This window comes from Vanellus vanellus, assembly GCF_965231255.1.
Source record: "Vanellus vanellus genome assembly, chromosome: 7".
Lineage (NCBI taxonomy): Eukaryota > Metazoa > Chordata > Aves > Charadriiformes > Charadriidae > Vanellus > Vanellus vanellus.
The window spans coordinates 317598-344933 of record NC_138912.1 but is presented as its reverse complement, the minus strand read 5'-3'; the positions used below and the strand labels follow the sequence as shown (position 1 = coordinate 344933).

Below are 27336 nucleotides of genomic sequence, written 5' to 3'. Positions count from 1 at the left end.
TCCCTACTCCCTTTTGTTTCCAGAGGCTATTGTTTCCGATTTCATGCTATCAGAGGGGCTGCATGTTTTCCTGTGTGAAGTTGTCAGAGAGATAAAAGCACAGGAGCAGGGTCACATTTCGAGGGATGGGCATGAAAAATTGGTAAAATGTATCTTGAGGGCCACCCACAAGACTTGCTTGAAGAAATTCAGAAGTAGCGAGTAGAACTATCATTTTAAAATTGTGCAAATTCCAAAGTGGAATAAGTAGCGGTGAGATCAGTGTTTAACTGGCAGAAATCTCTTAGTCAGATTTCCACTTAGTTGGCTTACTCCTGTTGGGTAGCTTGAGAGTCTCCAGCTGGACTTTATTAGAAAGAAAATACCGTCCTCTTCATTATGGTGCCTGCCCGTGTCTCTTCAGTAGGAGAATGAGATGCCGGAAGATTTATAGCAAGTGTGTTACGCCTTTCAGCCATCGTAATAGACGGGGGGAAAGAGAAGCGTTAGTGACGGTGTCTCCCTGTGCGAAATTATCAATATGATACGAGACCTGCAAAGAATACAGTAGGGGTGATAACGAGAGACAGGCAAATAGTGCAGCTTAATTAACTTAATAAAATACATTTTCCAGGAGGAGAGCATGATGCTAGGCTTGTAACTGTGGCTGGGGTTCATACTGCTGTAAACCACGGTTAACCAAACCGTGCTTATCCTTTTGTCTCCTATGAGTTCCAGAAGTGGCACCCTAGTTTTAAAGGACGCGGGATAAGTCAGTGGGTGGCAGGAGGGAAGACCATCTGCAGTTACCCGCACAGCCGATTTAGACAGTTTAGCAGAACGTCCTCTGACAGCGGCATTGACACAGTAGTAAGAGGTTATGTCTCTTTTCTCTGAAGGTACTAAAAAGCCACTCAAAAGTTCTGTCTGTCCTTAACATAGTGTCAGTGTAACTAAAGGAGTGTCTCGCTAGTGCGTATATCCTGTGATCTTAACTGTTTTCATTGGGGCATTGACTAGATAGAAAATGCAGAAAATGGTTTTAATAGTACTGGTTTAGGTCAGTGATTCAATGAGATGGTTCCTTTCATTTTAGGAGCTTGTAGTGAGGATTTCCTTAAAGCACGTGACAAGAAAACGAATGAGATATGTATTTTTTTCCATAAGCAACTGATGGATATGAGCTACCAAGCAAGGCATTATCTTGCTGCCATGGAATTCCAAGTTAGTGAATGATGCCTGTGATATAGAACAGTCTAATACCAGAATTTTAAGGGAATGTATTTTTTTCTATAGCTTTTTTCCAAAGATTAAGTCAATTATTTTTCTTAAATGAATACATGATTTGCAATTTAATATGAGAAACTAAATGTACGTTCTGTTTTTTGTTGAATTAAGCATCATTTTTGGCTATGGAAATTCAGGGGGACACACTATTATGTAGATTTTTTTGCACTTTTATAGCAGAAAAATATTAAACATGTTTTAAAAGTGCAGTAATTATTGAATTTATATCCTTTGTGGTAATACTTTTAGAGGTTAATTTGTTTATAAATAGGAAAAAAAGAAAGAAACCGATTAGGAAAACCCTGCGAAGCGTTTAACAGTTCTGTAGGTGAGTTTACGTAAGAGCACTGAGTGAGTATTTGTAAATAAGAACATCGCTTATTAGCACTCATATCGTAGAGCTCGTCCTAGCTGCCGGTGACCTCGCTCAGGTTGCTGGGTCCTGCTGCAGGAGCAGCTGCAGCGGCGACGTCCCCCGGCGCGTCCCCTGTGCCCTGCGTGGCCCTTCCGCCCGGGACGGCCGGACCGGGAGCAGCGGTGTTCCCGTGGGCGCTGAGCGCGGTCTGTGGCGCACGCAGGGGCTGCCCTCGGGGCGCTGCAGGGTGCCCTCGGGGCGCTGCAGGGTGCCCCCGGCCCCAGTTCCGCCTGTGCCGGTGCGCTCCTGTCGCGGTCGGCAGCAGAGCGCGCACGGCCTCCGGCTGGGTGTGTGCCAGCGCGGCTGAGGAGGCACCGGGGCGAAAAGTCACACCATCAGAATTGCAGTTTTGGGGGGAAAACAATCATGGTTCTTTATTTATCAGCGTGCGGACAACCGCACTTTCATGCCTCGTGTCACATCAGGTGTTATGGAGAGGAGCTCTAACTTCTGTTGTGAACACTGCTGATCGTGTCCATTTCTGGTCTTACGGGTGTAAGTTCTTTTTGAAATCACAATTTTTTATACCAGCAGTTTTCTTTGGCATACCTGCCTAATTTTGGATGGGTAAAAGAATTTGCTTTGTTTAGCTTTGTCTCAAAAGGGAAAAGAGCAAAGGCTAGAGTAAAAATTAATAGCACATCTTAAAATCCATTACAACATCTCCCTTTTTTCTGACTAAAAGTGAGTGAAAAAGGCCTCTCTAGAGGAAATAAAGAAGAAGTTATTACAGCTTTCAATTTTTTGTAGAGTATGAAAAAGCTTTCTGTATGTTAAACAGTCTTGTGGACATCTGGCATGATTGGTTTTAATCTGCTGACTAAAAAGTCAGGATTAAATCTTGCTTTACACCTCTTTGTATTGCAGTCAGTAAAGTGACAGAGCTGCTCTGAAACAATGGCACTACTTATTCCACCCAATATGCCATGTGGTAGATCACCCCCTTTTTCAGCACCACTTCTCTGCAAAGACAATGAAGCATCTGGTGGGGTTTTCCTGTGTCCAAGATATTTTTTGTCAGTAATTTCACTCAGCCGGTCTGCTTAGCTCTCCCTTGGTGCTACTTTTTGAGACGGGGTTTGCCAAACCCAGTGGCAAGAGGTCAGGAGGCCAAAGTGATGAATTTTTATGTGCCTGTTTCTTGTGTTTCTGCTCAGTCATGATTCTTTGCGCGCTGTACTGCCTCTGAAAGGGAGCCACAGTGAGCAATTTGTCCTCCTGGGCTGGAGAGAATGGGGAGGCAGATGAGTTAAAGTAGCATGTATGACTCCGGACAGAGACGCACACAAATGTTCTCTTACGGCGGAACAGAACACTCCTGTCACTATTCAGCGCGAGAGGGGCTTGGGAGATTTGTAGCCTGTTGGCTTTCGATCAAGTGACAAATGAATTTAACAGCACTTAAAGATACAGCAAAAAGAATGGCACCTCACTAACTAGTCCACAGCTGTGAGCTTGAAAATGATGTTGCGTTAACACTTCTGAACTCACATTTTTCCCTCTCTCCGCATAATCGGGAGCTCTCTGTATTTCTCGGCATGTTTGAATCCAGGCTTGCTTTAAGGAAAAAAAATTCATCTGTGTTTCAGAAACTCTGCAGAATATGTTTTCTGGTTGCTTGCCCGGTTGGGCCCCCGTCCCCTCCAGATGGATCGTTGATCCACGCGGACAGGAGGACCGTGGAAGCTGCGCTTCTGGCAGAGCTTTCTGTCCTCTCTCAGTGGTGCCCTGTAGCACTCGGTGGTGGCAAGTGAGCCGGGGATCGGCGTTCGTTGCTGGCTAAATCCCTCTGGAGCCCCAGCTAGAGGTGTGAAGTTGCTACTCCTCCACATCCTCCTCTCTCTCTGATCGGCCGTGTCGCTCTAGTCGGCGGGGGGCTGCGTTGCAGTGTGTTGGTGGTCAGCAGCTGAGCTTTGCACCCTTCAGTGGAGGCGACGTCCAGGAGGGGATTCTGAATGTTGCTGCCGTGCGCAAACCCTTCATTCTTACACCGTCAGAAACCACACCAGAGAGGACGCACAGCCGCCTTACCCGGGCTGGTGAAGGGGGGCAGTAAGCAGAACGTGCCGCCCGATTCCCTGCTCTCCACATTGACTCTTTTACCCCACAACTGGTTGTGATGTGTTTCCAGTCTTTTTATTGGGTGTGGTGTGTGTGTCAGACATCCATCTTGGATGGGTCGATCCATCAATCCATCTTACCATTTATCAGGGAGAGCACACCTTGCACGGTATTTTACAAATATATCTTTTGTTCATTTTATCCAAAAAGCATTTTTTTAATGTGTGAATAAGTGCCTCTGGAAATAGGTGCGCTCCATGGTGGTTTGCACGTTGTTCAAGAAGCCCAAGCGTGCCGTGCCGTTTGCCGGTGGACCTCCTGGGGCACCTGCCATAGCCCAACTTCTCAGCGTCTGCAGAGCGGAGGTGCTGCCGCGGCCAACTGCTGCACCAGCTGCGCGGAGGCTGCGCGACGGCAGCGATGGGAGAGGAGGACAGTTCCGCATTCCTGCCTCGTGGTTCTCTGAGCTATTTGAACATAACTAGCTGAAAAGGATTATTCGAACTTCCAGGCTGCTGGACTGATATTCCATTTCAAAAGCGAATAAAGGAGCAAATGATGTGGAACCAGACAGGGAGTAAGTACATCGATGAGAAATGCATGAGAGATGGCAGGGTGAAAAAGAGCCAAGTCGGGGAGGCTGGAGAAACAGAGAACGGGGAAAAACACAGTAAGGAAGTTGTCCACGTGTTGCACCGGGAAGGCCTCACCTGACCAGCCGAGTTTTAGTCTCACCGTAACACTGGACAGCACATTCCAGTTATTAACGCAGTGAATTTCACTTCCCATTTGGAAAACGTGTTCAGGTCAGAAAACCAGATACAGTGAACTGGAAATGATTTTCCTGTCACGTTTGCTTCCTTAAAAAGTAAACTTAGAAGAAGGCCATTCGTTTCCCATAGAGGGGAAGCGGTGGAAGAATATTATGGTCTCTCCCACTTTGCCGTACGTACTCACGGTCATTTGGTGGGATGGAGGGCGCACATCCGTCTCGCAGCTGTGCTCGGACTCAGGAGGAGCTGGCACCTACAGCACACTCGTGCCTCGTGCAAGTCACTTTCCTGTTCCAGGTCTCGAATTCCCTCTTTAAGGAACATGTTATTTTCGCTATTATGCATGACAGGAAGGGAAAAAAGAAAACATTTTGTACTTCTCTGTATTTCTCAGTTTGTGATTAAAAGTAGCTAGCGTCTGCCTAAAGGCATGTCGATTTTAGGTAGATGAGTGGTTTGATTCCAGGATTGCCAACACTTTGTCTTTAAAAGTCGGCTCCAGTTTTCACCTCTGAGGGTACGCTTAATAGAAGTCAGGTGCAAAATGCTATTGAACAGGGTATTGGGTGTGCGTCGTATGTCACAGAGGTGATACCTGCTGTTGTAAGTCTACTTTGTGGAAGCCAAAGGTTCACTCTCTTCAGAGCCTAAGCCTTGATCTTGAGCCATGTCACACTGTTGATTTCGGACAGAACTCCCCATTGATATAAAGAGCAAACTCCCGAATTTACTGGTTTTGGCAGTGCTAGTTGGTGGAACGAAATACTGCACGTCTCTGAGGCTTGCTGTTTGCTCTGAGTGGGATGACGTGGAAACGCCGTACTGCGCAGAGCGGCCGTGACGGGGCGGCGCGCTCCCGGGGGTCCCCAGCAGCCCGCGGGGCTCGCGGCCTCCCCGGAGCCCTGAGACGAGGAAAGCGGACAGGCTCATTATTCGGAACCCTGTGATGTCCCGTTCTGGAAGTGAGTCAAGAAGCACCGGAGAATTTTGTTAGGTGTTGGCTTAAATTTTTGCTACTTCGTGGTACTGCTCCCACGTTTCGTTCCTTACGGCGGTGTGTAGGTGGCAGAAACAATAACACCATCAGCACAGACAGAGGCAAATGTTACCACTCAAAACAAAGGCAATTGCAAGGCACACAGGAGCAGATGGGGTTCACAGGCTGTTTTGCTTTTAAAATGAAAAGAAATAGAAGGTTCTTAGTCTGAAAGTTAGATAAAAGCAAGCTTAGCTATGAGGAGAGAAGCTGCCTCTTATTCCATTCCTCCTGAATTCAAGGGAACAGGGGATTTTACATTTCTCTACAGAAGCAGATTTACATCACAGATCCTGTGTGCTTCATCAAAGTCTTTGCTTAACGAAAGCAATGCATACAGTCCTCTGCTTAGTCAGCTGGAGTGAAAAAAGGGTAAGTGCTGTCAAAGTTTCCAAGAAGGAATTTTTCAAGCTGGTATTGCTGCTTGGCCGAAGCAGAAAAAATAATGGAAGAGAAGTAATAGCAGAATGTCTGAATATATCTCAAGAGTTTCACACATTATAGGACAAGACAACGTATATACAGAACCGTTCCGTAGGAACAGTTGGGCTGTTCCAGTTCCTGTAGCTACAGAAAAGCGAATCGTTGTCTTTGAAAACTCCCCCAGGACCCTACTTGACATCAAGTAGCGATGCCCCGTGACTAGGAAGATGGACGGGAGGAGGGAAGGGATTTTCCCAGCGGACCCCATCAAAGTTCGAGATCTTCTAATGGTGTAGGTTTATCCAGATCTAATCAAAGTCTGGAATGCATTTGAAATTTACTGTCAATGTCAGCAAGTGAATTTAAACTGAGAGCTTAAAAAGGGGTCAGGGGAACCCTTTACCTGAAAACGTCACCATTGCCTGCAGAGGCCCTGCAAAGTTTTGTGTTCCTGATGCATGCGGGTGCCAAACGACCCGGGATAAATGGTTTGTGAATCCGTGTGTAGGTGCTTAGCTGAACTCAGGCTTGGAGATCACAGTCAGGAAAACGAAACGAGAGAATCCAAAAAGATGTGGAACCTCACCAGGAGGAGTCAGAGAAAACTAGAAGCTAATCACCATGCAGGTGGACATGTGGGAAGGAAAAGGAATTCTATCCTGCTTTTTTAATTCTTAGAAAGGGATACACCGGGGGGAGGAGGCGGGGAGGGGGACGGAGCGGAGGGGGAGGATTAACAGTAAAATTTTTTTTAAAGGTCCATTTAATACCAGTATTGAAAAAGGAAAATTGGGGATTGTTGTATTTGCAAAACTGTTCAGGACAGAGCACCACAAAATGTCTAATGAAAGTTTCTTTCTCAGTTTCACAAAATGGGGTGTGGGAAGATGCCGGGGGGAAAAATTTAGGAGTGTGAGAAACTAATTATCCCTTATTCTTTCTCTTTGGATCTATGTAGGTGAGCAAGTAGTAATTAATGTTCTGCTATTGAATGGGTACTGATGAAAAGTTTAGAATTAAATCGTCACATACAAAGTAACAGCTAACTGACCAAACTGCTTGGTTTCAGGAGAAAACAACGTTTAGGATAGTTAGCCAAAATCAGGAAAGTCAGATTTAAACATCAGAGGTTTATAAATTAAGCACAGCCCTAAGTAGCTGAGTTAGATTATGCTAAGCATCTCATAAGGAGATTGAATTTTACTGCTGCTAAACGTGTAACAAATGCCAAGAGGGATTTCTTTCAATTGCCATCAGAAGTGTATGTTCCAGGTGAAAGAGATGCTGGGAGGCAGCTGATAGCTGCAATCTAGCGGTCCCGTCTCCTGGGACAGAGCTGTAATAGCGCATTCTTTCCAAGAATGTAAGGTTGGGCGTTTGACACTGTCTGCCAGACCCGTAATCTCAGAGCATCTTAGTGGCAAAGGCCTTTTGGACTGAATTCAGGCTCTTCTCCGCAGAAGAGAATTAAAAAGAGAGCCGCCATTGCCACCAGCTGTTGGCACAGAGGAAGGTGTGGAGGCAGGGAGGGCAGGGGCAGCGGCGCCGGGGGTCTCGGGGCGGGGAAGGACGGGCAGCTGGCGTGGGGGCTGTGGCGCCCAGCCGGCCGCTCCAGCGCGCGCCCCGCGGGGACCCGGCATGGCTGGGGGACCCTGGTCCCTCCGCCTCCCACGCCAACGTGAACAGGAGTCTCGGCCGCCGCTGCAGAGCCGAGCCCGGGAGAGCCGGGAGGTGTTGCCGGCGGTGGTGTTGCCGGCGGTGGTGTTGCCGGCGGAGCGGGCAGCAGAGCGCTGCCGGGCAGAGGCTGTGCCGCTGCGCTGCCCTCTCCGTGCGTCCGGGCAGCGCCTGGAAACCCCGTGGGAATGGCGGTGCGTTGCCTAGTGGTACACTCCGATAACGTTGTCGTGAATGATCTAAGTTTCTGGACAAGAAAATGCATTTCACAATCAACTCGGTGCAGCTGGTGCGGAATTGAGCCCAAAGAAATGCAAGTTGTTTCCAGCAGGGATCCTTTTATTTTAGGGACGCGGGAGATCTTTGAGAATGGGAGCGTGAAGATGGGGCCTTAGTGCTGAGCCCTCTTTGTCACAGACGCTCCCCAAAGAGGTATTTTAGAATCACAATATGCCTCTGCCACAGGCGGGCGGAAGGGCGGTGCGGCGCAGAGCAGAGTGCTGCGGTGGCCCCGGGCGGCCCCTGGGCCGGGGTTTCGCAGGGGGTAGAACTGGTGCTGCTCTGAACTGCCCGTGAAGTTAAATCAGCCCTAAAATGAATACCGGCAGCAGCGTCATGTAATTTGCATTGATTTGCCATCAGAAGACGGGCTGTGCGCGCGCTGCACGAGCAGCCGCTGGGAAGAGGGGCGGCCGCGGTGGGGCGGCCGTGGTGGGGCAGCAGTGGTGGGGTGGCCATGGTGGGGCGGCCGTGGTGGGGCGGCCGTGGTGGGGCAGCAGTGGTGGGGTGGCCATGGTGGGGCGGCCGCGGTGGGGCGGCCGTGGTGGGGCGGCCTCGCTCCCCGTCCCACCGCCCCTCCACCCCCCCGGCTCCCCTGGGCGAGCCCGCTCCGCCGCCAGCGCTCAAAGAGAAAGTAGTTTCGCATATTCATGCTTTAAGTGGCTTCTCATTAATACTTTTGTATATTTGTTCTCTATTCAACTGACGCGTATCTCCCTGCTGAGCCAAATTCCTGCTCCTGGAAGCTGATTAATATGAAAAGCATAGTAACTTCTCTGAGACCTGATTGCTGTTTCCGCACAGTCAAAGTTAACACGAGGTGACATATAGTCTAAGGGATCTTTTTTCAAGTAAAAGTGTATGTCCTCTCAGGTGGGTTTAGGGTGCTTTACATGGGGGAGTTTAGCTCTCTGATTTCCCTAATTGTTTGCAGCAGCTCTGTGGCCAAATACCTCTGCACGCTTGTGAAAAATCAGCTGAAATAAGTCTCCCTTTCAATGGCAGATAGAGTTCAGAAAACACAAGGTTACCTCTCCTGTAGGTAAATGCACAAATTTCATTGACTCAGAAAGTTACATTTAACTTTGGTTTTCTCACATGCAAATTTTGCGTCTCTTACATCCCACGATTTGGTGAATTTACTGTTAGTACATTGCCAATACGCAGGAAATGCCGTCAACCCCTCAGAGGTAAGGAGGAGCTTGAACAAGACAGATGTTCCCGTTATTCCCAGAGTAGCAGATCTTTTACCTCGCCGATTGTTTCAAATACAATTTGCATCCAGATAATAATAAAAAAGCATTTGATTATCCTAATTTAATAAGTGCCAGATTGATTCGGGGTTTTGAACAGCATTTCAGAAGAAGTATTTCACTGTCATAATTAGATGATCCGTGTACCTCTGTCTTCTCTGTGCTGCCAGAATCCACAGAGTAACTGGAATAAAATGAAATATCTTAAATTTAATTGATTTGGTTGCTCATGTGTTCAAGACTTTATTTCAGCTGGCTCATGTTAGCGTTCTTCAGACTCTGCACTTCTCTCCTGGCGCTTTGACCACCAAACACTTCTGTGTTAATCTGTGTTAATCCATGTGGTTTACTGCAAATTGCAATTGCAACTACTGCTGAACTTTTTTAATTATAAAGGAGCAATGAATATATTCTACTTTTTTTTTTTTTTAGCAGAATTCAAAGTAATAATAAGTCCTAAGAAGGGTATTCAAATCACTGGGAAAAACAATACACATCTTTAGAATCAGTAGACAGGGGCAATAGGAAAGTTTGAGTCTGCGTGTGTTTGGATATCACTTTTTTTTTTCAAAAAAAAATTTGTTGGAGTAATTACAAGCATGCAATAACTCAGCTCACACATCAAGAGATGGACTCAGGAGTCTAAAGGACGTTCAGAAGGCAGGAGTGCAAAATCAATGAAAAATCAGCCGCAATTTTCAGCAGAGCACTGCTAGCGGGAGGCGGTAGGACAGTTCGCAGCTGTTCAGGGTTTCCATGTAAACGCAATATAAAAAGCAATTATATATTATAGAATATTGTGTCTGTGTGTTTTATATCACAGTTGTTTTAATGTCTTTATCCCTTTTTACTGTAAGAATGCAGAGATGCAGTCTAAAACATTCCAAGGTGTTGTATATGGGAGCAGATGTATTTTGAAGGTTGCATCTACGCTGTAGATCTAAAGGCTTTCGGTTCCTGAGGATTGCAGTGTTTAGAAGAAATTCCAGATTTCGTCTCTTGTAAATATAAAATCTTTGACTCCTAGCTTTGCGCAACAGTACACTTTTATTACGTTCCAAGGCAATTATCAGAACAGTTATTGCTATGTTTTACAGTTCAGTGTACATAAATTATCGGAAAGGATGACTTAAAAAAATGCTATGAAGCATCTACCTGCGTGGGCAGTGCGGGTGAAAACAGGAGTAAGACGCGTCTGTGTGTGCTAAGCAGAGGCTGAGTACTGAGGTGTCCCTCAGCTCTGAACACAGCTCTCCTGCAAACTTTTTAACCAAATCTTTTTTCCAAAGAAAAAAGTTGTTTTTTTTTTTTAAAAAGATAGCTCGAGTAGAGTTTTGATATCTGATTTCCCCTCTTCTGACTTTGTAAAAAAGTACCTTTGAGGGAATGCCCGAAAAGAAACAGTGTGTTTTTCTAGCATTTTGATTTTCTTTACCAGCAACAAAAAATCCCTTCATAAGTAGACTTGTCTAAAAAGGCACATGTTCCCCAAAGTTTTCTGCTTGGGTGACTACGACTTTGTAGAAATTGAAAGGAGGAGGAAAAAAGGAGTGCTCCAGCTTGTATAAGAAATGAACCTTTGCCCAATCACTTTTTGTCTGCGAATAAGGTAACTTTTTGTGCATGTGAAATTTGAAAGCAATAAGGTATGTGGGTCCTTTCTGTGTATTGGTTCTCAAGAGTCGATCGCGGGGTTTTTTCTTTTAGAGCGGGCCTGAAGTTGTGAGATAAAGCAGCTCAGAAAAAAAAATGTTCTCAAGCAGATGCCTTTAAGAGACAGAAATCATGAATTTCTTGAATTGCAACCACTCTGGGGGTGGCTACAATGACTTTTTGACAGTGACAGTAACTCTGCCTTGTCTTTTGGAGCCCTTCTTTGGCCCATTCACTCTGGAAAGCTGCTTAAGCGCACTTAAGCGCATTAGCATTTGGATGCTCGGGGACCGTACTGACCCTCATTTGGAAAGTTTAAATGAGTGAAAGATGGAGCGATTTGTTAGGGCTTTAGAAACCAGCTTTAGAGAGCGGCGGGTTTTCCGCTTTGGTTTGTTCGGGTGCTTGTTCTAATCTGGTGCGCTGTTTAAAGGCGACCAGACTGATTTGTGACACATGAGCCCAAAGCGCTATTTTTTGGGCCTGACCCGATTAGCTAATCTGTGCTCTGAATGCCAATGGCCGGGACGGGAGGGCGGCCGTTGGGAATGGCTCGCTGGTGGATCACCCCACCGGCCTCCCTGCAGACACAGACGGCAAAACGGGAATTCCGCGCCCAAACAGGCCGAAGGGGTCCGACGGCACACGGGGGCGCGAGGGAGAAGGGAGCGGCTCTGTCCTTAACGTCAGTGGTACCAAAAGTGCGGCCTCAGCGATGCTGTGGCGCGGCTCTCTCCTCCCTCCCCGGCGCAGCCCCGCTCGGCTGCTGCCGCCGGCACCTTCCCGCGCCTCTCCCAAAAACACCTTCACGCTCGGCGGAAGAGGTGGCGTTCTCAAAGGGCAGCCGGCGTCTCTGCCCGTGTCACCACCGCTCCCTCCTCCAGTGCTTTCACCGGCACCTAAGGCCGCATCAGCGCCATGAGTGTGCCGCGTTTTTTCGGCTAAAACGCAGAGTTAGGTGTTTGTAATCTACAGGCACGGCACCGCTTTTTGGGGGGAGGAAATGAACAAGGAAAATTTGTCAGTAAGGGGCATCGTTTGTTCAGTGAGATGGGGAATCGGCACTTGTTCGGTTCACAGACTTGAAGAAAAAAAATCAGATTTGTATTTTCTTTTTACTGAATCCCACTCAAGTTATCCTTTAGAAAGAGATTGCCTAGCGTGCGGCTTTGTGTTTGCACTGTGGCAATACGCAGGGGCCTTTATCAAGGATCATTTTCTAATGTCTTTCTATCAAATGGGGGCAAAAAGTCTGTTGACAGATTTTGTTTTCATTCTAGCACCGATAGCCTCAGCTGAGGTCTGAAATATTTGGAAACAGATGGATTTTTGTTTGAGTACATGTTTGGCATCTCCTTCAGAAGCAATTCAGAATGGGAAACTGAGAAGTAAACTGTAGTTTCATGGCATTGCGTCTGACAGAAACTGCACTTTTAATAATGAATCCCAATATAAGTATTTATATTTGTGAGAGAAAGAAGCATCTGGTAGGATATGGGCTTCTATTACCCTATTACCACAGAACTTACTTATTTTATAAGTGAATATCATGCAAAATGAAAATCTGTTGTCTGGCCGTTAGGAAAAGGAATGGAACGGGCAGAGCAGGGAGGTCGCCGCTTTGCCTCTTCTTGACCGAGTTCTTCTCTTTAGCACGCTTTCGTTAAGAACCTCTAGCAAAACGAGCCTTAGTCAGAAGGATGGTCTGTGCCGATACCCTTACCCAGGCTGTGCGTAGGTCCTGCCAGCAGCTCGGGGCTCGGCTGTAGCAAAGGATGCTGAATGCCCCCCAGGTCTGGGTGCACATCTTGGCCATTTTCTCCGTGCCTTTGAGCAATACCAAGGTTTTCTCAGTTCCCCTTTCTGTCTTCTGCCTTGTGGCTTCAGCAGCCCAGGCGGATGGGCTGGGGGGGCGTTAGGCACCATCCAGCCGCTCTGCCCGAGCGGGATACCTGCAGAGCGCTTTGTGAAGCCTGCCTACCCCGCAGTTAAGATGCAGTCTATTTCTGCATTTCAAAGCACTGAACATACTTAAAGCTTCACTAAAAGTATAGGTTCGGTGAGTCTCAAATATGTTTTTAAGGTAAATATGTGCCTAACTGCTTTGCTAAGAGCTCCGTATTTTCACCCGTTACGGTGCGACAGAGAAAGCCCTTCGAACACCCCGCTCTGTATTATTCTCTACGGCAGCTTTGATTGGCATTGAAACTGGGCCCCGACCAGGCGAATGGCAAACGAATCGAGGCCTGGCACCTCCTCGGAAATTCATACCTCTCTGCCTGATAAAACGTCGGTTTGCAGTGTGTCTGAGACACCATTCCTCAAAATACCTATAGACGTGGTGTTGTCTCTGACTTAAGCAGATGGTGCGTGGGGAGTTTGCTACCCAGAGAACGCTGCGAAGCTTGTTGTCAGATTGTGTGGGCGTTGCTCCGACTTTTAAATCACAGAACCACTGAACCCCAGACTGGTGGGGGCTGGAAGGGCCCTCTGGAGCCCCCCCAGTGCCACCCCCCGCCAGAGCAGGGGCACCTCCAGCAGTGGCACAGGACACCTCCAGGCGGGTTTGGAATGGCTCCAGAGGGGGAGACTCCCCCCCTCTCTGGGCAGCTGTGCCAGTGCTCTGCCGCCCGCACAGCAAAGAAGGTCCTCCTCAGGTTGAGATGGAATTTCCCGTGTTCCAGTTTGTGCCCGTTCCCTCTTGTCCTAATTTATACTTGGAACATTAATTTACAATGCAGAGGTTTTTGCAAACAAGAGTTATCCACAGAACTGTAGTGCCAGTGTAGTTATCAGCTTTTAAGAAGGTGGTACAGGCACGGGCCGGGCTGTGGAGTCATGAGCTGTGGGAAGTGGCTTTTGAGGATGTTTACAAGTAACGTGTGATAGTGTGAGACCCGTGAAAGACCCTGTGTGCACGGTGGTAAGTTAAATGGATATTTGGCTTATCTGATTGATACTTTCTTAATGATGTCTGCTTATTGTTTTAAATCCATCATGAGTGGAAGTAACTTAAATTAGCAATGCTTTGTATTTTGACCTACAGCAAATCGTATTTTCAGGTGGGCACTGAAGATGCACAGATTGATAAAGTTCAATGAAATGTGGCCTCGACGTCTTGTATAAACTAGTTTCCCTTTCTCCCTTTGTGTTTTTATTAGACACTATGTGCAAAGGCTACAATGCAGACTATCCGGGCAGCTGACACAAACGAAGTAGTCAAGCTAATATTTCGTGAATCTGATAATGACCGAAAGGTAAACAACTTAATGCCCTCTGTACCCCCTGTGTAAATACAAACGTTGTTGAATGTTCACTTTCTTTGCTACAAAGCACGAATATAGTTGTTTCAAACTGATAATTTAAAGGGCGGGGAGGGGTATGGATTGTCACACCTAATGCTCGGTTAATTGGATCTCTTTAAGTGATTGCCAGTCAACCAGAGGGGCAAGCTGACAAGGAGCTTTAGGCGTGTAGAAACATCGTGCAGTTTTACAGGGTTGCGTGTCTCTAAGGGGTCGCTTCCAGCAGCTGGGTATTAGGTAGATGAGTCCAAGAGCTCTGCTGACCTTTCTCCTCTGTTTTTTTTAGGTTATGCTACAATTAGAAAAGAAGCTCTTTGACTATTTTAATCAAGATGTATTTAGAGATAACAATGGCACCGCGGTAAGTTCATTGCTAAACGCGTTTGAAGGAATAAGTTGGAAACTCACTCACAAATCGTTCCTCTACCAGCCCTGTAGCCTTATCAATCCTCCTGTCTACAAAATGAGAAGAGATAATTCCTCTAACACAGTAACAGCTTCTTAAATTTGGTATCTATTTGCCTTCTTTTTCATAGAAAAAACTGTGAATTAAATATACGTGACCTTTCACTTTTCTTCTCTGTCCTCCAGTCTTCATTTCTTCAAACACCCCGTTTCTGTTACTGGCTCTTCATTGTGCACCACAGTAACGTAGGAAAAGCCCTTAATGCGAAGCTGCTCTGAAAATATCTGGGTCTTCTGAGCGTACAAAGAATAATAGGGACGCATGAGTAGATGGAATGGAAAGCTCAAACCCTGCAGCAGACTGGCACTGTTTGGGCAATCATATAGGGCTTCCTACCAGGAGAAAGCAGACAGGGAACACTAACGTTCTGATGTGTAACGAGGACTGCAATTTTTCTGTGGAGAATGGCTTTATATCTTCTTTAAGGTGATTTTATTTCAAAATGGAGCCACTTCATTTTGGAACATCTCTATATCACTTCTTGGGGCTTTCTCAATTCCACCTAAGGTTCCTAGCAGTTGCCTATCTAAAGGAAAAACATTAAGCATCAAAAAAAAAAAAAAAAAAAAAAAAAGCCAGTTACTCCTAGATAAAAATCAGGAACGTGCATGTTGCGTGTGGGAGCGTTGCTGAGGATTGCGCTGGCCTGAGCCTCTGCCAGTGGGAACTGGCCCAACTTCACTGACATCAGCAGAGTTACGCTCGCTTGTGCCAGGTCTTGCTCTGCCCGTGTGTGCATAAACTAACAGCATTCGTGTCTTGAGTATTCTGGGCTATATAAACAGGGCAGGCTACGCTAGACGAAGAAAACCCTCAGAAAACGTGGTGTGTTCTGTGGAAACCGTGTGTGCCACAGGCGGTTGTGCAGGCGGACAAGCTGGCCGAGGTTGCCCTTCTTTCTTCAGTCCTTTCCTCAGAGTGACTGAATTTTACCTTCCTTCCTCATACCCAAAATAAAAGACGAGGGATTCGTCTTCTGTGTCTCAGCTTTTTGGAGAACCCCGTTGTGTTCGCCCTAGCCCCCGCCTCTCGGCTTTGCCGCGCTCTGTACCAGTTTCCCGGCGTGTCTGCTCACACAGCGTTCGCTGCTTTTTGCACAGGGGTGGGACGTGCGCGGGACCCACGGCTCTCCCTCCCTCTCCTCCTCTCTCCCCCCGTGGCTTAGTCTCCTGCTGTTCGTAGAGAACCGGCTTGTTTGGAGGGCTGTCTGCAAGGACCCAGGGCAAGGAGGACAGCTGAAGCCCCTTTTTTTACCCTCTCTGTTTTTAAGTTGACTTCACCTCGGAGGGTAATTCCGCGTGAGAAGCTGCGATCTCGCTCATTTCTTGAGGTCAGGAGAGTTTGACGAATCAGACTCATGAGGAAAGTGAAGATCCGTTTCTCCTTTCAGTATCTGTTGACGTCCGTCCTGTCCGTTGGGACTGCTGTCCCTTCCCCAGCACGTTTCGTGTGCGGCGTGTGTGCTACCCACCACAAATACCCGTCCGGGCAGTGTACCTTAAAAACAGTTCCTGTGAGATAAGTTAGTTTGGGGGCTGGGGTTTTTTTCAGATTCACGAGGTGAATACATCCTTGGGAAATACATGTTTCTTTCACTGATGTTTTTCAGTTTTGGGGACATCTAATTCAAAGTAATAAAACTAATCCCAATTTCTGTTTCCACACTAATCCCGTTCCTGTCCCAGAGTTTCCTCTCTGTGTTACTGTTACAATTCTTTTAGCTTTTTTTAGAACAACTCAAATGTTTGTCATTTTTATTTTTTCGCAGTACGTTTCTAGAGCTGAGCAAAGCTTTTCTTGTTGCTGCCGTTTACCACATCCTAGTGGTATTTCGGACGACTGCTGGTTGACTTCACATACGTGGACGTGGTGCGCGAAGGCATAGGCAGAATCCCACTTAAGCACATTCCATTTCAAAATCAGCAGTCGTTTCATTCATGCATCAAGAAGCGGGAAATCTTCCAGATCAAACATGGAAGGAAAAGATAAACGATATAATGAGCCATTGGAGATAATCTAATCTTCATGGTCTAGTTAAACACGCAGCACCATGATCACTAAAAACAAACTACCTATCTAAAAGGATAAATGTCTCTGTGCCGAATTCAACCCAAAAAATCCATCGCATCCTTCATCAACCGCCGGTCTTGTACCAGCCTGACAGAAATTTAATTCAAGCTGGCTCCTGAAAATAATTATTGTATTTTAAGAGTAGTAATCATTGGTCGGGACATGATTGAATGTGTCCATGCCTATTGACTTTTTCTATGATTTATAGCTTTGTTTAGTCGATATTCCCATCGAAATTGTATAATTAATTATAAGTGGGGCTGTCAGGTCTGCAGGATGGAGTGCCCTGATGAGTATTTGGGAAGATTAAATTTTCCTTAGCTGTACCAGTGCAAGGCTTGGGAATTTTCACAGCTCTGTGGCTGTTGGATAAAGATGTTTTCTGTGTGTTTAGCAACTGCTTTAGCTCAAAATCCATTGATTTTTCTGAGGGTATTTTTTTTTATCAGTGTGGTGTCTCTTCAGTAACATTGGAATGTGTACAGCTGTGACAAGCCCTGACAAATATTTATTATCAACAGGCTACTTTATCATTGTCCCTACACAGTTATTCCTTCTTTTTTACATTGTAATCAACAAAAAGAATCTTAAGATATATTTATAAAAATGAGTATTTTTTATGAAAAATCTGATATAGATACAAATTGCCTGTTCAACAGAAATTCAGTTTGAAACGCATACAGTAAGCTGTCAGGTCTAATTTTTCCAAACTAATCTGTACCTTATCCAGTCTTTCCTGTAGCTTGTTCCAAAGTTAGCGTAGCGATTACCTATATTTATTACCTTGAAGTGCAACGACCATTCTCTATCGTTTTATTTCAGAAAGGAACACCCAGATTTATCCAGCTGCATAGCACCCGAAAAAAAAAGGGAAAACCTATTTGAAAATAGCTGTAGCAGTAATGCAAAACTGTCTTAATATTTAATTCATACGTTCTGAATTGTACGTCAAAGTTGTAGTGCATCAGACGGCCCAGGGCGTAGCTCCCGTAACTGCAACAGAACTCCCGTGTCCGGGTGCTACGGGGAAGGGTGTCACGGAGCGGCGGCAGTGGGAGAGGTGGGACGGGAGGAGGTACAACACGTAGAGTTTCGCCCTCGTGTCAGACAGGTTCCAGCGCAAGCTGTTGCTTTTGGATTAGGAAAAGCGTAACACCTCTGACCGTGACGGCAGGGTAGAGCCGGGCCGTGCAGAACAGCAGCCGCGTGCCCTCCTGCTCCAGAGGTTGCCCGTGAACGCTGGGCAAAGAGCAGAGGAGCCTTCTCTCACCCCAACGGGTTGCTCACACCCTTCAAGAGGCGGCAGTCCCAGCTGGGAACCGCCACCATACCCCAGCCCCGGCTCCTCGGTGCTCCTGCTCCTCGCGCCCCCAAAGGGCACGGGGGTCCCCGCGCAAGCAGGACGCGGGGGATGCCCCTCGGCTGGGTCGGCGGTGCGGCCGCTCCTCACCGTACCCCGACTCACTGGTACGTGGCTCACACAAAACTGGGTCAGAGCTTTGGATGTGGCAGCTCTCGAGTGATGAGGATCGGCGTGATGGCGCTTTCAGGAGAGTAGCAGCGTGCAGGAAGTTCTTGAAGAAATCTACGCTTTCACCTTTTACTTTTTTAAAACAAATTCCTTAATCATTTGTGATAAATTGGGCTATAAGTTTGGGGTTTTTTTCAAAATATCTTGTGTTTGGGCATTTCCTGTTCTTTTCAAAACAATCAAAAGAAAAGCAAGCGGGGGGTAATTATTTCATTAAAAGATTATAACCGTGTTATTGATTTGTCCAAGGGAAGCACAAGCCCAATGCCGTTTCCTCACTAGTCGGTTAAATAAATATATAGTAAGAATGTAAAAACTCTTAATAACTACAGGGGAACGATTTAATCATTAGGAATCGTTTTATAATCTTAAACTACAATCAGAAAAGAGAAATGGTGCATACATTCCTATCTTTCTTATGAACCATATTAAAGAATCAGTCCGGACAGGAACTAATGTACTGTCCTTAACACGTTAACCGCAGTCAGATGGTTCAGAGGACACTGTTGTTGTTACCAGCATTTATTTCAAAACAGGTTTGAGAGAGTTACGCAGAAAAGCCCAACGATCTCCAGCCTAGATAGTCACAAAATGGAAGTGGTTCCATTTCTTACTTTAATTGTTATTGTAATGGGAAAAATTAAGCCAAGAGCTTCCCATTGCAATCAGCGGTCCTTCAGCAGTCCTCATGCTGCAGAGAACAAGCAGTAAACTTCTACGGAGAGCACATTCTTACTCAATTCCTGGGTTTTGAACAGTGAAATCGGCCTTTGAGGGTAGATTCCCTTTATTCTGTGTGTCTGTTTAGCTTCAACTGGTGTGGTATGAGAAGAAAATTATAATGTGCTGTAAAAATGGATTGAGTTATAAAGGTCTTGTTCTCCCTATGCCAAGTAATGATTTAAAGTGATTTGTTATCATGCTAATTAACTTAGAGGTGTTATTACAAACAGTTCAGGCAAACGTGCTTTTAAATTATGAGTAATTTAGTTGTGTTTTTTTTAATATTCACGGGACATCTTGAAATGATATGCAAATCGAGAAGAAAGGTTTAGTCCGTGAGGGACCTTTATTAAGCTTTTTGTGAGAATATGTGTGCTCGTGAAGGTTAAGGATCTGGCATCACTGAAAATGTATTAATCAACAGACAAGATTTAGCACAATGCACCCTTCCCAATGGCCTTGGCTCTGACCCTTTTAAAGATAATGGGAGTACTGTCCACTAAGAACTAGATTAGGACGATCAAGTGCATTTCATCAGGGTTTGACTTGAACCATGATCCCAGAGGTGAAAAGGCAGAGGTTTATCCACTGAGCCAACCAGCCCCTGTCCAGATAAAATCTTGAATATGATGTATAAGGGCAAATTAGGATAGAGGAAGGAAATTGATTGCTTAGGACCATTGTTACCTCGGGCTGGTCATAAGGAAATCCTATGCGTGCTGAAACCGCCTCTTTTATTTAAGGTGGTCAGCCGAGGTGCCTGATTTTCGTAAGGTACTAGTAGGAAAATGGCTTCGTGCGCTTTTCCTTTACTCAAAACCAGTATTCCCATGCCTGGAATTGCATTTGCTTAAGTTAGTGGTTCGTTGATACGCAATTGGATAGACTGCAAAATGAGTAATGGCAGAGATAGGAAATATTATCAATAAATTGTTCTCAGTAGCAAACATAAATTTGAAGCCAGATTGCAAGCAGAAGCCAATCGAGATGTGCTGGGTTAGCTATTTACTGCCAGCTTCGTGTTCCAAATAAATGAAATACTCTGGTGTAGAATTTGCCCATATCACAGAGTTACAAATATGATTTCATGACCTTCTGTCCCCCCGTCCTGTTCTACACAGCTATTGTAAGTCCTAAGGCTAGTTCGGGTGTACTGTGCCATGTTTACTTTTTTAGCCTTTGGCCCTTGTTTAAGTATAGGCTAAAGAGGAGGTCCAACATCTCTATTTGCGCTCTGCAATCCAGCCTGCCGTAGTGTGATCCGCTCTCGTGCTTTGGCCTACGGGCGCCCTTTTTAACCGCTGTGACGTGCCGGAGGCTGTCCAGAGGGACAACGTTTGCACCTGCGCTCGCGCCCTCCAGAGCTCGTGGACCTCACCGTCGTCCCTTGCCCCCAGTTTTCGGGCACGTACAGCAGCACCCTGCCCGGGCTTCCGCAGCGTGCCTGCGGTCTGCGGCAATCCAGGTAAAGACAGAAGGTGATCGATTTTCTTTCACCAAGTCTCTGCAGCCCTTTTGCCTTCTGCAGGTACCCCTCATAACCGCGCGGGGTTGCGCGCACGCGGGAGGTGCGCGCACGCCTGTAGGCAGCAAGCGGGACGTTTAACGTGAAGCGTAGCAGTTGAGGCCGCTTTCATACCAAGGGCGCAGCAGGAGGCGCGAGGGTGAGGCAGCGCGGGTGCCGGTCCCCCGTCGCGGGGCTGTGGGTGTGTTTCACACTTCGCGGCTGTGGAAGGACGAGCAGCGTAGGAAGCGGAGGCTGACGCCCACGTCTCCTCTGCTCCCAGGAGTGGCCTCGGCACCTCTCGCTGCCCGGCGCCCCCAGGCCGGGGCTGGCAGGGGGGACACCCTGCCGGGACCCCCCTCTCCCCAGGCCCCCGCAGCGCCACAACAGCAGGGGTGGGAACTTGAATCCCTTCCGGGGAAGAAACACCTCAAATTTTAGCCGTCTGAAAGTTCTAGCTGGCCTTTCGGGATGCCCGCCTGTATGTGGGGGCGCAGAGGCAGGTGGCCCCTTCCTGTCCCCCCCGGGAAACGCGGGTCAGGCAAGCGTGCCGCCTCGGCGTCGCTCGGGGGGGCAGCCCGCGGCGGGAGTTTTGCCCAAGTAAGAAACACGCATCGTAGGCTTTCTTCAAGAAAGCTTCATTTGTTGTCACTCTACAAGTAACACTAAAACTGTATTCTGCTTTTTTCATGCTTTTGTCAAATTGCAGCCCACAGTGCTGGGTTAGCTCCCTGGCGGTGCAAATTCGTGTTATGCCTCACAGTAACAGACACGTAAAGTTTAATGAAATAATCCATTGACTCTGTCACGTTGGCAGGCAGAAATCTTGTGGTTTTAAAGTTAGCATCCGCTCGGTCATTCTTGCCGTTTTGAATGAGTTATATTACAAGCTGTTGTGCACAGCTTAGGAATTAATTACAACGATGTTAAAGTGTCTATTCCTGTAAAGTTTTGAAAAAGGCAGTTTGCATGAACGCAGTTTTGCAGAGTCGCGTTTTTTAGATCAAGGCAAGCACGGGATTCCCGGGAGAGTGAGCAACAAAAAGTAGTTTTTACTATTAGAAGAGAGGAAGCATGCGCGCAGGCTGACCAGCTGGCAGTCACTGGGAGCTGGCGCTTGCCAGGAGGTCCTCGTTGCCGGCCCATCGTAGGGACGTACCAAACCGCAAATAACCTCCGCTGGAGAAATCAAGCTGGCGCGTAGAGCCCTGGGAGCTGTAGTCTCCGTGTTTGAAAGCTGTGAGCAGTTGTGCTGCATTTCAGGTGCTTCGGGCTCTTGTCGGGCGCTGGGGAGCGGGAGGGACGGGACGGGGTTCGCCGTGCGGAGGAGCCCTCGGGATGTGAAAGGCACTTTTGTTGTCAGCAGAACGTTAATGCGAGTAGCTGCGGCTGCAGGACTGAGAGCCTGTGCTCAGCCTGAGTCAGTGCTTTTAACTTCTCAACAAACTAGTCTATTCGTGACATAGACTTAAGTGTAGTCTCCTTATTGAGAACCAATTACCTGAGCAGTACAACAGGATTCTGATGGGTTTTTTTCAAGTAACAGAGATATCCCGGGACGAGACCTGGATTGCCTGGTGCGTGTTGCAGGTCGGAGGGTGGCGGAGCCCCCGGGAGCTGCCAGCGGGGAGTTTGGCTCCCAGCACGTCCATGCCGGTACTTTCAGCCTGAAGCCCATGGGCTGGAACTGAAAGCGCCCCCACGGGGCTTTTAGGAAAAACAAGATTACGTGCAAAATCCAGACGTGTGAAATGCCTAAAAGGGCTACAGCCTCCTCTGGAAAAACGCAAGGGGTGCATGATTGGAAAAGTTTGACGGTACTGTTCTGTCCAAGTCAGTGGTCAGGTGTGTGCGGGTGACAGGACCAACAATGTCACAGGGCACTGAGCGTCTTTCAGAACGAGAAGTGCTGCAGCACGTGAGCACTGGGAGGTGTTTGTGTTGGACGCTGGTGCAGCCGAAAGCCCCGGGTCTCAGGCGCGATGCCCTGCAGTGTGCGGGGCTCACCCTGCCCTGCCCGGGACCGGGACACCGCACCGCCTCGGGGAGCCGGTGCTGCTTCACCGCCGCTGCTGGCACGGCGTGCTCCTCCGCCGGGAAAGGACCGGTGGTCCTCGGTACCTGGGCTGTGCGGCCGCAGCCGTCTGCACCCCTGCCGGGCCCGGCCACGCACACCGGGCTGGGGGGCACGAGGAGGGCGGGAGCGCCAGACGCCAGGCACGGGGTCAGGAAAGGGAGCTCTGATGAGGCAGAGCCAATAGTAGTCTCCGGTAATTAGCGATCAATAGACATCAAGGGGAAGCGGGGCTCTTTCTAGGCATTTTAAGCAATCTAAATATTTCCGCAACAGAAACATTATTTTTAAATGCATTTTCCAGAGCAGTTTTCTGAAAAAGTTGGAGTCGTTATTAGAAAATGTTGGTGTCCTTTAAGCCTTTAAGCCATTGCAATGTCTCCTGAGCAAGGGAGGCATATTGTCAAGACAAGAACAAAACAGCGTTTTCCTGGAGGAGCTTCCCCTGAAATGAAAGACTTTCTGAATTAGTAGAGGCTCGGGGAGCCTCCAGCGCTGACAGTCCTGTTCTGCCTCTGCCTGGCTCTTCTCGTGCTGAGAAAAGTGTATTTGGTGCAGTTTCCCTGTGTGCCATATATCCACATTTATGCAGGAGTTTGTGATTTGACGACACTGCCACTCAGGATCTACAGACAAATTCTCAGACGTATGCAGAAATATAATAGTATACCAAAGCATTTATATTCAATAATTTTGACTTTTTTCAGTGGAACGTGATTTTAAAGAATGGCTTTATGAGAGAAAGAAAATTAAGATTCAAAATAGATAGTAAAGAAACATTTTACAGTCTTAGCGAGAGAAAACAGTAGCTTTAAAATAAGGCCAGAACAGAGTTGTGTATGACATTTTCATGGATAAGTGGGAGGGACCAGCACTTCCACAGACCTTTATTTAAAGTCAGTGGACTGCTGAATCAGTTTCTAAATATTTTTCTTTGCTGGAAAGCTGGATAAAATTACTGTATTTCCAAAGTCTCTTGAAAAAGAATATGTGTGCTCTACAAGACGGGCAAAGGAGGTTAAAGTGACCAGTGTCCACATATTTTAATTCTCTGAGGTCATTTCTGTATGCTCATCTCCTCTTTTTGGTCTGAAACTTCATTTCCCTTTCACAGCTGTGAATTCTCTGGTGGGCCCCGCAGATGGATTTGATAAATGCTGCTAATATCACCTCCTGATCTACCAATGCTCTGACTTTGGTCTGTAGGTCTTGATGAGTAATTGCCGTTGTTCTACTCCAATGACTGAATTAAGTCGCCCTGTTCTGAAGGGTTCACACGGGTGTGATTTTAGCCAAGGTGGCCCATCGCAGCGTACCGATGGACGGTGACCTTTGAAGAGTGCCTCATCGCTTTAAAATGAAGCAAGCGAAATTACCTTGATTTCTGCAGCTGGCTGAACTCTCTTGTAGTCCTTTGATTACTGTCAAGCTACACAATACCAAAATCTGCTATGCCAGTCAGTTGCTGTCTTTGGCCAAAGCGCACAGTGCTGAGGCGCGTCGCGTGCGTCCCGGCGAGCGGTGGGGACGGCGAGGTGCGGCACGTGGCCGCGGGGTGAGGGGGCTCTGCGGGGCGCCATCGCGAGGGCGGCGCAGCGCCGAGACCCTCCGGGGACAGCCCCGCTCTGTTTGTCCTTACGAAGTGGCGCGGGGGTTCCGCGGGCAGTGCCTGTGCGGGGCCGCACACCCTCGTATCGTGCATCACCTTCTCCTCCACCCTTGTACGTAAACGCGCTGGTGCGGCGTAGTGCTGACAAGAAAAAGGGAGGAAAAAGCAAAACTTTTCAGCTTTTACAGACAGCACAGCTTCCTGGAAAAACAACAGTTTTGATAATTCCCTCTGGAGGTGATGGGCATCAGCTGATACAGGCAACAGCTTTTCATTCCACTCAAATTAAATAGGGAATATCCTTTAGTGCAAACGCAGTCATTCTTTAATTCTGTGCAGAGAACGTCGCTGACAGCAAGGCGATTCCCGTTCAGGTCAGTCGGAGCTTGAGAATAACCGAGGCGTTTGGCTCATGAAGTTTGCTAAACAGAAATACATAACTTCAGACTGCGAGGTCCTATCCGTAAATGTAACCTGGTTTTAAAAATCATATTCTGCCCTACGAGTTTTTTCTCCCGGTCCCAGCCCCGTGGAGGCGGGCTGCGTGCCTTTCGCACGCACTGCGTGGCTGCCTTCCCCAAGGCGTGCAGCCTCTGTGCCTCGGGGGCGTTACCCAAGGATACGTTCATTACTCATATGTACGGATGGTATTTTCATTTGGAAGTTGTTAATCGAACGTTCGTGTTGGGCTGGTCACCGGGCGTTGTAGAGCGAAGATCTTGACATAATATCAGCAACTCAGTGGCTACAGCAGATAAACCCTGGGCCCTGCACCGTCCTTCTGCCGTTTGCACGTAAATACGTTGGTAAAATTGAGCTGGGGAAAAAAAGAATCTTCTGAACTGCCTATGACATATAGTTCTGAAAGTAGCTTCCGGCCACGGCATTTTAAAATCTCTGTGAAATTGCTCAAATTACCCCAGCGTGTCATGTAACACCTTAAAGATTTGGTTCTTAAGGATGAACTTATAAAGAGTAAATTAAGTGGAACAATATATTGATTTTTAGGCTTTGAACTTAATTTCTTTGTCATTTTTAAGGCATTTAGAGTGAAAGACATACTCGTGTTTACTGTTACAGCAGTGACATTCTTCACAATGCTGTTGAGCCTGCAATACGGAAATAGGTGACAAGTTTGTGCTGAAAATTGCCATGAATAGAGTGCGTTCAGGGTGGGGTTTTTTTAATACTATGTTATATGCTTTAAAAAGAAGGACATTACTCTGTGAGGTCCTGACCGATCCTCAGTATCATCTGGCCTATGTTCATTTCCATCCCTTTTCTGTGGTGCCGGGGAGCTCCGGACTCCGTGTGCCGCACAGCTAAGTGGTGCCCGCGCCAGGTCCCATCCCTGTTCTTGCTGAGTTGCGTTGAAAGCGACAGTTACAGCTGTTTGTGACAAGACCTAGTGAACGCCCTGGGTTTTCGCCACTAATCTTCCACGTGGAGATTGCAGGCTTAAATGAGAACCCAAGCACTTTTAATACCAAAAGAAAAGTAATAGTTAGAACGTGCGCTTCTGCTGAAAAATTAACTGGAGTTTTCTCAAAATGCACAGTTCAAATTTTCGTCGTTTCTCCACCTCATCTCCCCCACTGTCTGTGGTGCCACCGGGCAAATAAAGAAGAGCTGTTCGGTTCACACTGTGGAGTCCTGAACACAGGAATAACTTGTCGTTGCCCTCGGTCGGGATGAGCACGTGTCCCTCCGTGTAGTTTGTGGACACAGTGGAGCTGTTACAGATACTTAACGTAGTCACTTAATATCTAGGCAAAAATAAGTAATTTGTTACCATTAAATAATTATTTAAAATATAGCAAGAAATGAAAGGTTGTGTAAAGAATCCAGTGATAATATTTAACTGTTATACCTGTGAGGGTGAATTGTCTACAATGAGCATTCCCGAAATACTTCTTTTAAGCACCTGGTTGGGCTCCGGCACCCAGCTGGGTCACCGTGACGTTTTGGCTTTGTCATCTGAGGTTAAAGATGTCCCTCTACCTGGGAAAACTCGGGGGACTGATAGAGAGCGCAGCACACAATACAGCCTTGTTCCCGTTATCTGTCCCCTCTGTCACCAGTGTCAGCGGCTCATCTGCATAGCCCGGGCACAACTAACCGAGCGACTGCAGCAAATAAACACATCAGAAACTTCTCTGGCTGATGCCACACGCCCCAATGCTTAGTCCGCTAAACCCCGGCCTTCGTTTAGTTTGCAAATCTCATCATGGCAAGAATAATCTGAACGTATACAGTTTGGAAAGTGTGAATTGGTGCGAGAGGACAATGCGTCTGTTTAACGTCGCCAGCCCTCCCAATGCCCATGAGTAATTTATACCATTGCGTTCTATGGAGCATTGTTCTTTTAGTCCGTCCTTGCGGTTTTCACACTTCAGAAATAGCCCTCTTTCTCCTGATGCTTCCACTTTCCTGCGCTCATCTGTTTGCTTGGCAACGGCAGGGAAAATGTATTTGCGCTGCGTTAATAGATACGTATTTCATAGAAGAGTTTTAACTGGGAACGGTAGATTTTGTCCCTGCGTTAAAGTCACGCTGGGCAGATAATATCTTAAAGGTGGAGACAGTTGGGGCAGGAAAGGGGTGGCAGCGTTTGCTTTCGTAGCCAGTCCATATGTATGCATTGTGGCGCAAAATCTGTCTGTACGCACGCAGATACAGGATGGCAGTCTGGGAACACGCACCGTGAGCCTTTTCCCCGACGTATGCTGAGATTGCTCCAGGACCAGTAGTGGCTGAACCATCCCAGCATTTTTAGGACTGAGCGTATTATTAGATACTTAAAAACCTGTAAGTTTCACACAGATGCTTATGGACATTTACCCAAACATCTTGGATGCTGGGGCTTTTGGTCAGAGTTAAAACCTACAAATTATGTGCAGTTATTTGTACTGCAAAATCTTTCCCAGCGTGCCATCGCAGAGTTTGCTGTCAGCTGCACTAAAACAGGGGAAGCTGCCCACGCTGGGCGTCCTCGTGTAGAAGTACGTCCTTATAGCAGCGTGGCAGCTAGCAACGAAGACGCCGGGTGGGCCGCGGAGGGGCAGCTAATCAGCAGTGCAGGTGGTTCAGGTAGCTGCTTTTCACACAGATAATTAATGTGTACAAGTAGCTGCTAATTGCACATTTCAGGAATGATTTATGAGGTGGCGGAGGGGAACGAGGGACACAATCTAATTTCTTTGGGAACCTCTGCCGTTCAT

General features: G+C 47.2%; 1 protein-coding gene across 1 annotated transcript in view; it reads left to right on the top strand.

Moving 5' to 3' along the window:
- The window catches only part of INPP5A (inositol polyphosphate-5-phosphatase A), a gene marked incomplete at its 5' end in the record, with an annotated part of 249378 nt that overhangs the window by 195824 nt on the left and 26218 nt on the right, over window positions 1-27336 (top strand). Inside the window, 2 exons of the mRNA XM_082486228.1 lie at window positions 13995-14090; window positions 14425-14499. Of these exons, the coding sequence (XP_082342354.1) occupies window positions 13995-14090; window positions 14425-14499 (171 nt within the window). The remainder of the gene's footprint in view (window positions 1-13994; window positions 14091-14424; window positions 14500-27336) is intronic.